General features: G+C 43.9%; 1 protein-coding gene across 3 annotated transcripts; it reads right to left on the bottom strand.

Annotated features, from left to right (window-relative positions):
- Window positions 1-3185: 3185 nt before the first annotated feature.
- paqr6 (progestin and adipoQ receptor family member VI) lies at window positions 3186-15225 on the bottom strand. Of its 3 annotated transcripts, none has more exons than XM_086113552.1 (8): window positions 15084-15225; window positions 9427-9695; window positions 8857-8984; window positions 8175-8380; window positions 6902-7028; window positions 6378-6474; window positions 5737-5881; window positions 3186-5239 (listed from the first exon to the last, which is right to left on the bottom strand). In XM_086113552.1, the coding sequence occupies exons 1-8, from the start codon at window positions 15127-15129 to the stop codon at window positions 4974-4976; spliced, it is 1284 nt and encodes a 427-aa protein (XP_085969678.1). In that variant the 5' UTR covers window positions 15130-15225; the 3' UTR covers window positions 3186-4973. The 3 variants fall into 3 exon arrangements, with proteins under 3 accessions (XP_085969678.1, XP_085969679.1, XP_085969677.1); XM_086113553.1 differs by lacking the exon at window positions 15084-15225 and adding an exon at window positions 13837-13950; XM_086113551.1 differs by lacking the exon at window positions 15084-15225 and adding an exon at window positions 11419-11834.
- Window positions 15226-15308: the final 83 nt, after the last annotated feature.

Here is a 15308-nt window from a genome sequence, read left to right as displayed (position 1 = left end):
GTAACTTGTCGCAACACAACAAGAGGACAAATGAGTCATTTCCGCTCCAACTTTTCAGAAGATGATGATGATGATGTTCATTGATGTGTATATAACCAACTTTGTGTCTCATATATGAATATTTTTTTTCAATATTATCAGAATGTGTGCAGTCGTTTCGTCACTTTGGAAGGCAAATATTACCCCCCCCCCCCCCAAAAAAAAGTTTTTACTACAATTCAGCTGTTTCTGTCCGTGCAACTGTCTATTTACTCAACCGCAGCGGGTACATGGCTATTTTTTTACAATGTGCACCTGTCATTTTAGGTTTTGTTTGAGGTGTGGTGTTTATATATTCACGCGAGCGGAGGCAACTATTTCAGGAAGGGAGATGCGACTGGAAAGACCTTCATAATAAAAGTTATACATTTGAAAGTGGGCAGGAGATCTGACTGGATGGTGTGAAGACCTTCAAAATAAAATTGATGCACTGCAAAGCTCGCGGTGAAGCTGGCTCGATGTGACATGCCATTGCAAAGATCTTCAAAATAAAAGCATTGAAGTGTAAAGGCCTTCAAAGTGGAGGCACTTTGTTGAAACTCTATCAGAAATGTGACATGCAGGCACAGGCCGCCTTCAGAATAAAGGCAAATTTGTGAACTGCAGTGACTTTCGAATGAAAAGTGAGTTAGAAATATATAAAGCTCTCCAAAATAAAGGTTTTATACTTTTGTAGCATTCAGAAGACCTTCAAAATAAAACGCTAGGTGATGTGATATATAACAAAGGCCCACCCATGAAACTGGCTAGATGTGGCATGCTAATTGACTAAAGGCCTTTAAAAATCAAAGCGCAGCTGTAAAACCGGGGAGCTGGGACGTGCGAGTGTAAATAACTTGTAAATTAAAGCACTGCAGCGGGTTTTAGAGCTGTGACAACTTTGAAAATAAGAGGTGTTTCGTCGGAATTGAATAACAATTGTGACATGATGCTGCCAAGCCATTAAAACACTCCAGTGTCAAAACCTTCAAAGTAAAAGTTGTGCCGTGGCCTGCTAAATGTGTTGTGGAGTCAACAGTACAACTGAGGGTTGGAAAAAAAGACTTTCAAAATAAAAGCTGTACAAAGTGTAAATAGTGAAGAGACATGCATCCAGACTGTACGAAGTGCTACACTGAGACACTGAGAAACTCTGTCGCTGTCCATGCTGTGTGCTCTCGCTTCACAATAAAGTTGATTGGAAAAATAAAATCCAGAGATTGGTCACTAAGCTTGTGTCAATCGATTTACTTCACTGGCAAAACTATACACACTCTGTTCTCAAGTACAAGTACAAATGCTCATTTATTTTTAAAAAAATGAAAAAGTACAAGAATTGGTTTAACTCATGTAGAAAAAAGGAATCGAGCTTTAGACAAACGTAGCGCTTTGCTGCTATCCTGGTCCTAGGAACTATGTTAAAGTGATTGGTGGAGCAACAATTAGACAAAAGCAGTGCTTTGCTGCCATCTTGGTGCCACTGAACTATGTTGAAATGAGCCGAGGAGCTTATCCATCCATCCATCCATTTTCCGAACTGCTTGATCCTCACTAGGGTCCGAGGAGCTTAATTGAGATAAAAATACAGTCAAGCCTCGGTTTTCGTCCATAATCCGTTCCAGAAGGCTGTTCAAAAACTGAAATTGTTCGAAAACCGAAACCGCGCTCTTTTTAAAATAAAAATGTTTACTGAACACGTCTGCTCACAATGGAAAGCAACACGAGGAAGCGTCACTTCCTCGTCTACCTGAGGAAGCGTCACTTCCTCGTGTAAGGAAGGCGAGAGGAGTCAAATGGTGCATTCAAGTGCGCTCAGTTTGTTCAAGAACCGTAATTTGTTCGTCATCCGAGGCATAAAAAAACTCGAAATTTTTGGTCGAAAACCGAATTGGTTGAGAACCGAGACGTTCAAAAACCGAGGTTTGACTGTATATATATTTTTTGTCACCATCTTTGAAAGTTGTAATGAGTGGAGAGGTAACAGTTTTTCATTCCCGGTTAGGAATTTTTTCTTCTTTTTTTTTTTTTTGCATAAAGTGGCGTGACCTTTTCAAGGGATTTTCATTATATACATGACTGACCTATCACGTACTTTCACGCAGGAGTGTGAGTCTCAACTCAACTCAACTGTATTTATAGAGCACTTTCAAACACCCATCGCTGCATACAAAGTGCTGTACATGGAACAACTAACATATACTGTATTGAATTGAATACACAACAGTAAAGCAACAAATCGGTAACAAAGACGGTAGAAATCACCGAACAGCAAAACCAAGAACAAATCTGAGTCATGCTGAGTCAAATGCCAAAGAATACAAGTGAGTTTTGAGGCGGGGTTTAAAGATGTGAGTGTTTAAAACGTGTTTGTAATGGGCTAACCTTGCTGCCTAGAGATAGCAAACAAATCACGTGGACAAGCTAGCGAACATGAGCAGTACGTACACTCGTGTGTGTGTGTGTGTGGGTGTGGGTGTGGGTGTGGGTGTGGGTGTGTGGGGGGGGTTCCTTACCTGACTCTAGCCGGTGCGATCCTGGGCAGTGCGTCAGAGCCATTTAAGTGTTGCTTGGTCAATAGAACTCAAGAACGTGTCCCTGTTTGTCGACCCGCGCACGATGTCATCTTTTTGTGTTTGCTCGTTTATTTGAAACAAAACGAAGGCACACTTGTTGTTCTTCGCTGGTGGTCTGCGGACAAGACTTGGATCTTACGCACGACCTTTAACATGACGTTGCACTTCCGTGTCAATTTTACTCATCCCCCAAATTTACCCATGCGAAATTTCCTTGGCTTTTCCAAAACCGTAAGCCTTTTATTTTGAAATAACAAGGACCGAGAAAATGAATTTTCAATTTACAACCCGTTTCCAAATTTTCCGGAATTATGACATGATCAGGACAGGTGTACCTAATTTTATGGCACGTGAGTGTGTTACGCTCTCATTTGTCATAAAATCATCGCGGTTGTGCCATCGCATTTTTTCAAAAGTTTCGTTGATCGGACGGCTCAAACGGAGACTTTTGGGGAGTATCTTGTTGTACTCGCCTGCCCTCTGTTGTTCACTCTTCACACTGCAGGCTTTATCCAAAGAGAAGGACAAATGACCGATTTTTTTTTAAGTTGCATTTATTACACAAATCTAGTGGAACAATGACAGTATACAAAGCACATATTAGTATTTATTTATACATTCAATTTTTTTCTGATCATATAAAACATGAAAAAGCACCCTTTTTTTTGCTGGTTCCTTCCAGTCAAACATCCCACGATTAATACATTAATTATATTTAGGACGAAAATGTATAACGGTACCGACAAGTTAACAGTGGTCCAGTCAGGAGTATTGGCAATAAATGTATCCAACGTGTCTGTGTGTGTGTGTGTACTATATAACTACAGCAAATATTATGACATACATATTGAACATTTATGGGGACTTTTTGGATTTTATTTTGAAAATTTTGCTCAGTTTTCCTTTTTTTACCAAGCTGGTGGACCACCATTAACAGAAAAAAACTGGTTTGCATTTTAAACATCTTCACTGTTTGCATAAGTGCATTTAGAATGTTCCAGTCATCTGTCATGCATGATTTTGGAATGTGGGAGGAAACCAGAGTACACGGAGAAAACCCACACAGGAGAACATCCAAACTCCACACAGGAAGGCCGGAGCCGGAATCGAACCCTGCACCTCTGCACTGTGAGGCAGACGTGTATGTAAATGGAAATGTAAAAATGTTCAAAGTTAAAAAGTGAGATTTAGCATGTTATGCAATACTGAATTCTTTCATTTTCCTGGTGTTGCAGCAAAACGCTTTTGTACGTTACAAATCGGATGCAAAATTAATATGAATTGAAGAGTTTGCGCGTGCGCGTGCGTTGTGCTCACGCACACCCTCGGCCCAACGTGTGCCGCTGCCCCCGCAGTCCTCGAGTCACGTGCTTTTCATCTTCTCACAAACGACAGAAAAATGTTTTTCAAAGAAAACATCTGGAGCATTGGCTCACTGTCAACAAGTAGTCAAGATGCGGCCGGATGGCAGAAACCCCTGTGACGACCTCTGACCTCAACTGAAACACCCACCAATGTAAATTATGGGCCAAACACATCTTCTTGATTGACAGTGCACACGCTGAAAAACGTTTTTTGTCAAATGGCTTATTTTGGGCGCCATTTGCGTTTTTGCCACTGTGACGTTGCGCTGAAAAAATGTTGCCAAATTGCTCCTGTAAAAACGTCTCAGTCCCAAAAGCTTTCACAGCACTTTCTGCGAAATAAAAGTGCTTCCTCCCTTTCCCGCCACACTTAGTCATCGCCATCTGCTTTTTCTCCAAAAATGCCTTCTTTCTGGTTAAAGGTCTCAGAAATCCAAATTCAAAAGTAAGAACAAATAATTGAACGTGAAAGCACACACACACACACACATATATATTTAGATTGTGATGGCTAAATGTCTTAAAAATCCAAAATAAGATTTGACCAAAAATTGGACCCCCCCAAAAAAAGACAGATGTTTGCTTCATATTTTCTGGCAAAAGAAGCATTAACAATTTTACTTACTAGTTAAAATGCAGCTATTTGATTTCATGGTAGTCTGGAAAAGTTTGAAAATCTTGTTAAATTCTTCAAAATCTTTGGCCAAAATTCAGTGCAAAAATTTTAGAATACTAAATCTAAAATTCTATTCGATTTCTTAGTCATACATTTGGCCAAACAATAAATACATTTTTGAATAAGGTCAATGCGAGGCCGCATTGTGTTGGCGATGAATATAGGCAACCCCCCCCCCCAAAAAAAATTGCTCACTAGCGCCACCTGGAAACTTAAAATAAATAAATAAATGAAATAACATGGAAATTGTCCCTGTGGACAAATTAACCGGCGTGACGTCGTCGTCTGAGGTCAGAGTACTAATAATAAAAATCGAAACGTGTCCTCATTGAGTCAACACACTCACTGGTCCTTGCCGTCACCCGGCGCTTGTTGCCGCCGCGGCGGTTGCCATGGCGCACGTCTGAGCAGCGGTGCGCTGAAGAGCGCGATGACGCCCAGGTTGAGGGCCACACCGAGCGCCAGCACGCCGGCCGTGCCGGGCAGGGAGGGCGCTGGCCCCGCCGCCTCCAGCAGCGCCCGCCGCGACGTCATGTCACACAACACCGCCTCCATCTGGAAGTGTGTTGCCATTACAGCGCACACATGGAACAGCTGATGGCTGTGACCTAAACACACACACACACACACACACACACACACACACACTGAAGAATAAAAAGAATACAGTGGAGCATTGCATACCTGAATGGTTGTTCAGCAGCCATGCATTCGCATATTCACAAATTTTTATTTATTGGTTGTTATGTTATTTTTCTCCACCATTTCCGTCAATGTTTATCAGAAAGACCCTGCCTCTTCCAAGGCGATCCGTTAAAAAAAAAAAATATAGCAGTGAATATGGGAAAATGATGCTGCGTGTCTTCCAGTGGAGCTAAGTGCTGCCCACTATGTGACAAAAGGTGGTACCACATTAAACACACAAAAATGGGACTTGCCTGCAGACTGTAAAAAAAGAAAAAAAAACATTAAAAATCTTCCACTGAAAAATTTGCAACCTATCGGGTACACGAATGGTGGACGTTGAAATAGCGGACGGAGCATCAGTGTGTCAATAAAATCAAAAAAGTAGCTAGATATGAAAGCATCCTGACGGGAGACGTACCAAAGTAGTCGAAACGTCCTGGCGCCAACCTCTCGGGCAGGTGTGAGGTGAACAGGAAGCAGGTGAGAAAGGCCAAGGTCACCTGATAAAAGTGGCTGAGCAGAGCCTCGCTCGGGCTGCATCGCCCGACGCAGCACAGGAGGAGCTACACACACACACACACACACACACAAACACACACTTACACAAACACATCAACGTCACAGGAGTCAAAGCCAAAAATGGCAATTGTTTGAATGAAGGAAAGAGAAGACCTCAACCAAGGCCAAACCATAAATAGGATTTTTTTTGTCAAAAAAAGCACATTTGTATGGACGTGACCATTCTCATGGATGTGTGCCTTTAAGGGGAGTGGCTTAGTGAGTGACTTTAGCAGCTGGAGTCTAATTGGCCAGTTAGTCGGCGCGTGAGTGAGTTGTGGTCAGCAGCAGCTCTGCCTTTGCGAGTGCTGCCGTTTTGTTTTTTGCGCGTTGAACCGTTTGGCTCGTTGAATAAACGGCAACTGCGGTTCTCCTAGCCCACATGTAAGGGCATCTCTCCAGCTGAATAGCTCCATTTTTTTTCCCGCTTCACCCGAGCGGTGCCGTGTCAAGCTAGCAACATACAATGAAAGCAAACGTAAAAAAGGCGAAGTGGCTGACCCGGTAGAAGACGGGCAAGCTGTCAAACATGAAGGGCACCACGAAGGCGGCAGTGCGCAGCAATTTGCTTCTCTGTGGGAAATGGACCTCCACAAACCTGCCGGGGGGGGGGGGGGGGGGGAAGCGCACACACACACACCTTTATTTGATTTCTTTGTGGCAGCTTCCGTAGTTGAAAGCAGGTCCTCGCTGACCTGCACTGCTTCCACCAACAACATACTTTAGCTGTCACCATATTTAGCTTTCCCCTACCACTCGAGTCTACGTTTTTAAAAAGCAACAAAATACACTGTATACTTGGTAAATAGCTACAGTACGCTTGGATCCAGCAGTGAATGAGTTCAAGTGTATTTTGAGGCCATCTATGTTTGCTGCTCGTCGTCGCAGCGCACACCAGTCGAGCCGGTTCGGTCCGGCATGAGAAGTCACGCAGCGATCCTGTTTGTCAAGTTTTGAAATGCAGTGCTTTCCACGTTGCTCTGTATTAAGGGCATTGCGTGAGGACACGCGGGGTTTTTGCTGACCGTGAGTAGCAGGACAGGCTGGTGCACAACAAGCTGTTGCCCACGGCGATGGGCACAAAGTGCCGATGCAGCCAACCGTTCAGCCAGCCGTCGGGAATCACGTAGCAGCCGTAGCAGATCGCGCTGCCTGGAAAAGTCACATTGGGTCATCAGCCGCATGCCGCCACGCCAAATCGGAAGACGCGATTATTATCTCGTCGCTTTGCGACACAGCACATCTGGTCATACCAATTGCGGCCAAGAAGGGGAGAGCGGGAGCCGCTGTTCAATCAAATTGCGGCGCTTTCCTGCTCTAAATTGGACCCTCTCAAGCACACCATATTAGATTAAAAACATATAGTCATTCATTTTTATACATATCTTTAGATTAATTTAAGTAAAACAAAAAAAACAGATTTGGCAATATTTTTGATGGTATACAGCACTGGTGACAAACTCAAGGCCCGAGGGCCAGATCTGGGCTGCCACATCATTTTTTTTGGCCCGCGAAAATAAATCAACTTCCATGATGCATGCTAAAATCTCTACCAAAATTCTCATATGTAATAAATAAGAGACATATTGTAAGCATTTTCTTGTAACCAAACTCCTAATTACAGTAACTTAAATAATTTAATTTAAAAAGTTATTATTTACTTTTTTTTATTTGGTTTCAGCCATAACGGGAAACGGTAACTAAAATGAGTTTGACACCCCTGGTATACAGTAACTAGTAAGTAAGACTATTTTCTTTAAAAAAAATATATATATACTGTATATAGTTATAATTTATTTATTTATTTATCTTTTAAATCTCTGAGCATTTTGTTCACAATCCGTTGGTCCCTTCAAACATGCAATTTGACAAATTTTCATAAGTTCGCATGAAGTACTCGCATATATGCCCCTAATTAAGATGATATCAAAAAATAAAAAAATCTTTAAATTATTTTTACATATTTTTAAATGTGAGAAATGTTGTTACTCACTGATCCAAATTATTTTTCTGTCCAGCGAGTTATCAGAAAAATAAATCAAAAATCTGAATAGTTAGTCTGGCCCTACCGAGCACATCGCAATGCACTGTTGACCACTCAAACCCTCGTTTACGTGCGGCCTCTGGGCCGCGACGCAAGCACAACCCCACAAAAAAAAAAAAAAATTCAATTTGGTCGGCAGCACGCTGCAGCGGCATCTTGCTGACTCATGGTGCGTGATCATCACTCAGCAATGGACTGCCCCTGCTGAAAGACAGACAATCTGTTCTGTAGAGGAAGTGCGAGTATTGTCTTACCCAGGCTGTAAAGGCTGAGCGCGCCATAGTCGAAGAAGTAGCAGATGTGGCGCGACTGTGACGACATGGCGCTGAAAGTGTGCGCGCAACAGGAGGTCAACGGGTACACGCACACCAGCAACATGTACGCCAGCAGAGGCCACGTGTAGCTGTCGCTCGTCAAGTTCATGCTGGAGCACAGCGAGGCCAGCCTCCACACGAAGTACCTGATGCACACCTGTACGGTTAACCTCCGCTCCAGTTTTATGCCTAAAGTGTAGTACCACATTGTGCCATAACACGGGGGCAGCATTGAGCTCTATTGAAACACATGCAGTGTAATGAATAGCAAAAAAGAGTCTTCAGCGCAAGAAGGGGCTCATCGCACTCAATGGCAAAGGTTCCAAGCTCCGAGCTCCCCGAAACATTGAAGGTGACCCGGAAGCTGTTGTCACGCCACCGTAGAAAGAAGCGTCTCATTTGTCTTAAACGTGCATCGGGGTGCGAGTACCGAGCGTACATATTTTGCACAGTGTCTGTTCTGATGGCTCTTGAAGGTCGGAAATATGCTCTAAAAGTGAAGTCTGACCATGCTCAAAATTTCTTTGCGACAAGAAAAAACGTTTAAACTGTCGCAGAATGTCGGGACACACATCACTGGTAATTAGTTGTACAGATGACCAGAAAAGTATGATGCACGCACCACGTTGGCAGGAAGTGCGTCCAGATGTTGACGGTTTCGTTGTTGATGTGGAAGCTGCTGAGCACGCAGTCCAGCGCCGAGCTCTGCGGGTGTCGGTAGCCGGACAAGATGCTGTCCTCGTGGAACACCTGAGGAACAAAGGCCGACGTCATCGTTACAGATGTCCCGGCCGACTTCGTACCATCCCTGGATTTCGCCTAAATTGGCTTCTTCCAACCAAAATGGTTGCCTTCCTGTTCAAATTCTGAGCAAGAAATTTGAACAGAATTTACATTTCCACCCAATTTGATGGTGGAAGCTATAACCCCAAACCCTTGGCCCTATGGCCCCTCCCACCTGTCTAGAATTCCTGTTTCATTTGGATGAATACCGTAGTCAAAGTACAAGTTATTGAATTTGCATGTTCATCAGCCTTTTAAGAGTTTTAAAAAATGTTCATGACTCGCAGGACATATTTCTTGGGTGAAACCCTCCTTCCCCCTCCCATACAGCCGGAGGCTGTAAATTTCCCCAGTGTGGGACAAATAAAGGATATCTTATCTTATCATACCCTAAAATCCTCCTGCTCACCTTAGGCACCTGGTGGACGTCAAAGAGCGGCGGCAGTTTGACACCAAACACGGCGGCCGGCGAGTCAACGGCGCTGACACCCCGCAGGCACACCTCACTGAGGCGAGCGCGGCCCCTGCGGCAGATGAGCAGCCAAACGGGGTAGTCGGGGGCGGGCGTCGGGGAGGCATCTGACCGGGCTGAGGGCTCCCAGCGTAACAGGCAGCGCCCCCAACCTTGGCTCCAGGTGCCTCCCAGGCCAGCGCCCAGCCCACGCCACACAGGGAACACTGCAATGTCGGGGAGAAGTCACCGTGAGCCGCCAGCTCCAAAATAAAGGCCTCCTTCGAACAAACGGGAGGAGTACATACATATCATTGATCGCCATCTTAAGGTCCATGGACTAGTAGACTAACATGTAAGACAAGCTAGCACACAAGTTCAGCCATGACAGGTAAATAGGTAGCGATAGCTAGACAGAGAGCTAGCTTGAGCGATAGCTTGACAGACCAACAGCTAGCTAGCTGTTATCAAGTAAATGGCCCAATCTTCACAAATGATCAAAATGGCTTTTGATTTCACCAAACAGCACCTCCTAATGCTGCAAATTCGACAAACAACTATCTTCAGTTCTTTCCAAACTAGAAAATGTTTTGAAGCATCATCGTGCGTAATTATTTGGAGCAGTGCATTTTACATTTGGGGAAGGGGGGGGGGGGGATTCTCTCTGGGACTTTTGTGCAAAAATATTCAAATCCTTCAAACAGTCAATGACTTGAAAATTATGCTGGTGTCATTTGCATTGACTATCCAGGAAAATGTAAGAAAATTATCATTTGCATCATACTTTTTCAGTGCTGAAGACTGACACTGCTGAATAATGTCATTTATGTAACATGGCTTCATGCCGATGTATATCGTAGATGCAAGGTCTTGATGCTTTCCAATGTTTTTTTTTTTTTTAGGGGGAACTTTGCCGCTAACTTGAGGCATCTACATGCAATTACAAATTGTCTTATCGATTAGTTACGGCTTTGCGACAGGTGTCACGACTCATCGCTGTAAACTATACCCAATTCTGCTTTTGAAGTAATGCTGCCCAATGATCAGTCATCAAAATTAGAGCGGGCACCTAAATCAAACTTGTTTGAGGAGACAAGAACCAAGTCTCCCAGAGCCTCCCGGTATCTCCCACACCCTCCACCGCCGCCCCCCCCCCCCCCCCATCGCGGACCAGGTTCCGGTTCTGACCTCTTTGTCTGTGACAAAGTCGTCTTTGTGCACACACACAAGCTACCGCATTGATAAGCACACAAACAAAATGTCCGCCCGCCGCTGGCCGATGAGGAATTTGAATGATGGAAAGACTTCATTTAAATGAAGCAGTTTGAAATGTTTTGATGCAAAGCGATCTGCGGGGGGTTTTTTTCTTCATAATGCCAATGTTTTCGTGAAAGGTCAACAGAGAAAACTGTTGAGAGTGTTTTTGTGGGGGAACGTCATATTAAGAAGAGAAATTACAATTGCGGATGGAAAATGTCATTTTGGAAATTTTTAAATTATTTTTTTAGTTTGTGTAATTGCCAAAAAAGGGTTTCTGAAAATTTCATATATTCATCTTTTACTTTATGAAAATTTCATATATTCATTTTTATTTTATTTTAGAAAAAATTATATATTTTTGAGAATACGTCAATTATTTATCCAAAGAAAGTGGTGCATAATACATTTTTAAGAAAAGTCATTTCATTTTGAGAAAAAAAGCAATTTCTTTTCGAGGGGAAAAAAAACTGTAGACAAAAGAAAATTTGCAAGAAAATGTTTGTAAAATGTAGCAAGTGGTTTGAAGAAGTCTTTTTTAAAGCTCTACACAAAAGAAAGAAAAACACAAAAGATTTAAACATTCAAAAAAATAATAAATGTAACTCATTCAATAAAAAATCCTCTTTAAAAAGAGGGTTTCTAGTTCTTTTCCAACAACAAGATCAACTTTATGTCTTCGATACCGTCTACCTTCTGAGCAATTTTTTTTTCCCCTCCAATCGTCAAAGGAGATTTCTTGGGTGGCAACGGGGAGGATTCCCCTGGGTATGTGTCCAATATTGTGCCAAAGAAAAGCGTTAAAAGAGGCAGCCGGGCGTTGGCTTGCGCGTGAATTTAGTTCCCCTTTCGAACCGCGCTCTGGCAAGTTTACACAAAAGCTGTTCCACCTTGCTCTCCTCCTCCTCCTTGTCTGCACGTGCGCGGACTCATGTTTACATTTCTCACGTGAAAGTTGCGACATGTTACGCAAACCCAACAATCCGCCTTGTGCTCTTTTCTGAGACGAGTGACACAAAGGTCAGATGACTCTCCAGCTTCAATCGTCCTGAACTCATCTTGGAATCAACGTAACGAAGTCAACTCTCCTTATGTCCACTTCGACTTGGGAAAAAACAATCGCCCAAATTTTGGGGATTTTATGGACATTACGTGTTTTCGTCATGGAGTGACTTGAAGCTTTTTGTGAATAGTTTGTGAATAGTGAATAATAGCACTTGGTGGGCATTAGCGGCAGTGCTCTTGAGTGGTTTAGGTCCTATTTAGCTGACAGGCACTGCTCCCCTGTCATGTGGTGTTCCACAGGGCTCAATTCTGGGGCCTCTGCTGTTCTCGCTGTATCTGCTCCCATTGGGTTCCATCTTAAGGAAACATGGTATTCCCTTCCACTGCTATGCAGATGACTGCCAGATCTATGTCCCACTGAGCAAGAAAGACGCCTTCTCATTAAGGCCACTCCTATCGTGTCTGGAAGAAATCAAAACCTGGATGGCACAGACTTTCTTGAGATTCAATGAAAAGAAGACAGAGGTGGTATTGTTTGGTCCCAGTGGCCCTTGTACATTCCATCCTGTAGACTTGGGCCCCCTGTCTCCTTATCTTAAGTCAACAGTCTCAAACTTGGGCCTTAAACTGGACAGTGATTTCAAACTCGATCGGCAAATTGGTGCCGTTGTTAAATCCAGCTTCTTTCACCTTAGACAGCTGGCCAAAATAAAACCTCTCCTCTCACATGAACACTTTGAGACAGTAATTCATGCCTTTGTCACATCCCGGCTCGATTACTGCAATGCCCTTTACTTTGGAGTCAGCCAGTCCTCCATTAAGCGCCTTCAGCTGGTCCAGAATGCCGCTGCTCGCCTCTTGACTGGTACTCGTAAGAGGGAGCACATAACTCCTACTCTGGCATCCCTTCACTGGCTCCCCATTCATTTTAGAGTTATTTTCAAGATCCTCTTATTTGTTTTCAAATCTCTGAATAATCTCGCGCCACCTTACTTCTCTGAGCTCATCCGCCAATTTGTCTTACTGTTTATTGTGCATGTTAAATTGCTCCATGTACAGCACTTTGTATGCAGCGATGGCTGTTTGAAAGTGCTCTATAAATACTGTTGACTTGACTTGAATAGTGAGCACCCATGGAGATGAAAACGCTTCACGTCTCCAAAGTCCCAAATACCGGGGCGGTTGATGGCTCTGATATTTTCAAAGGTAGAAGCGGGCATAAGGAGAGAATGTCTTCCTCAGGTGTCTGTGCTTTGACGAAATAAAACATTGATGAATCACACCAGAGCAGCTGTTTGAAATGTGAGTAACTGGAGCACGAAAAGGACATCAGTACAAGAACGGTCGGCGAGTGTTAAAACGAATCATGATCAACAGTGACGCTTAAAATGAGGTAACGAGTACCCCTAGCGGATTGCAAAAGAATCACTCAATTAAAGAAAGTAAAAATTTGCAAATATGGAATAAAAGCAAACACATTGGAATGACTAATTTTCTAAACTTTTTTTAAAATCTAGTACAGCAGATTTTTTTTTTAAAGTGACAGCGCGGGTGTATTTAAATTGAATATAGTCAATTTTCAAAATCAAGGTGTCAAAGTCAAACGGCTTGGGTCAGCTCTGGCCCGCCACATCATTTTAAGTGCCCCACAAAAGCAAACCAAGCATGTCAATTTCCTTGGCGCTTGCAAAAAAGTCTGATCCAAATGTTCAAATTGTCATAACGGCTGTCCAAAAGGAAGCCAAAACTCCAATTTGACCCGCGACAAAAACGTGTTTGACACCGCTGGTCTAACAGCTCCCCTTTGTATTTTTAATATTGTCCATTGTGAGGAGCACACAAAATATCTCTGGAGGTGAAACTTGTGTGCTCCAAGAATGACGCCAACGCCTTGGCAATTGCAACAATGCGAACTAACTCAATTCAGTTTGGCACGTGAGTCATTCCGCGAAGGAACAAAAAAAAAAAAAAACAACCAAAACAAAACCAAAAAAAACACAAAACTGAGGAAAGCGCGGAATGGCGGTGAGGACTGGCGTCCGGACCCGTGTAAGGAGCCAATCTTCCTCCATCATTTGTGTCACGACCACTTTCGCGTTCACTTACCGCGACTGTCGGCCATCAAGCGTGTGACGTGCTGCCCAAGCAAACAGCAACTTGGAAGCGCCTTTCCAAAGCGCCTCGTTTTCTCCTCGCGTCTCTCGTTAAAATGTTGCCTCACGTCCGTTTTTTTTTTTTGTCTCCATTCCACAGACAAGCCTCGGTTCCACCCTCTCCCTCCACACCGGCCAATGGCAAGCGAACTTGGCGCACTTTTGGGACCCGTGGGCGGGACGCAGAGAGGCGGCGGCCACAACAACACCAGCCACGTGCGTGAGCGCACGCGCCCGCCGACTCCAGCATGAGAAATGAACGCGCATTCACCACTTCCTGGAATTCCACGTTTGTGGGCGGTGACGTCACGGCCTCGGAGCGCGGAAGACACTCAAAAAGCGCGAAAAAAAACCCCAACAGTGAATGATTGCAGCCGTTTTACATGGAAGCGGATTGTTGCCACAAACACTTCATTTGAACATGAAACTGATCACAACGTGATGTTATCATATGATAAGCTATCACGTCCCAACATAAATTTGACTTTCAGTTTCAGGAAAACAGGAATTAATTGCTTTTAGTTCCGTCTTTTTGTATGAATTCAAGTTATTAATTACGAAACGATTCTGTTCAAAAGGAGATGGGGAACTCCTGTCACGTGAATTGCCTGCAGTCTGACTTTAGCTGCAACGTTTTCCGACTCGCCTGCCTGCACCTTCCACAAGACTCCACTTGACTTAGATTGGAAGTGCGTGACTTGACAAGTGTTGCCTGCGTGGATGTTTACAATCGAAAAGCCGCATTTTCAACACAATGGGTCAATTATTCTAGCTTTGAAAGTTTGAGACAACAATTATGAACTCTAACTTCATCCCGTCACGACCACCGCCCCCCCAAAATAGATTAACGTGACAGCTTCCCCAACCAGTAGCTTGTGAACGACGTTTCGTGTGGCCAAAGGCACAGACGACCCAATGCCTGCTTCGGAACAATTCAACAAACTCAAAACAGGATTGCCAAGGTTTTAGCGTAACGGATGGTACACCGAATGCTCAAAGAGGAAAATGGCCCGTGAACGTTCTCCTCTTCCAAACCGTTGACGGCATCCCCGAGCAAAACGCCGTCACATAACTAACTAAGGTGCGTCGAAATCAGGCACCAAAACCTGAGTCACAACCCAGTTCAGGCCGTCTTTTATGCGGCCACGAGATGACGCCAATGCAACACTGTCACTAAAACGGACACACAAAAAAACTCACGCATGAACTCTAAAGAGGCCAGCAAGGACCTCTGTGCGGATGACATCTCTCAGGGTCTTGTGGCTCCTCTCATGGTAAAAATACCTTCAAGTCATCGCACCTTCTTCATGGGATCAAAGTGCGTTCCCGCCACTCGCCCCGCGCAAAGGGAGCACAAAGCGGTGCCAGTCACCGTCCCAACTGATTCACAAGCACGCGCACACGCCGCTGTCATTGTGATTGGCT

Source organism: Hippocampus guttulatus, chromosome 6, assembly GCF_054856545.1.
Source record: "Hippocampus guttulatus isolate MCC_2025c chromosome 6, RoL_Hgut_1.0, whole genome shotgun sequence".
NCBI classification, from domain to species: Eukaryota; Metazoa; Chordata; class Actinopteri; order Syngnathiformes; family Syngnathidae; genus Hippocampus; species Hippocampus guttulatus.
Note: the sequence above shows the minus strand (reverse complement) of the source record. Positions and strands in the feature narration are given on the sequence as shown.

Coding starts and splice junctions, on each gene's coding strand:
- paqr6 (XM_086113551.1), bottom strand. CDS start 11,689: ATGTCGCAACTTTCACGTGAGAAATGTAAACATGAGTCCGCGCACGTG. Junction 8,985..9,426: donor ACGTCCACCAGGTGCCTAAG/GTGAGCAGGAGG, acceptor TTTGTTCCTCAG/GTGTTCCACGAGGACAGCAT. Junction 5,240..5,736: donor AGGACGTTTCGACTACTTTG/GTACGTCTCCCG, acceptor GTGTGTGTTTAG/GTCACAGCCATCAGCTGTTC.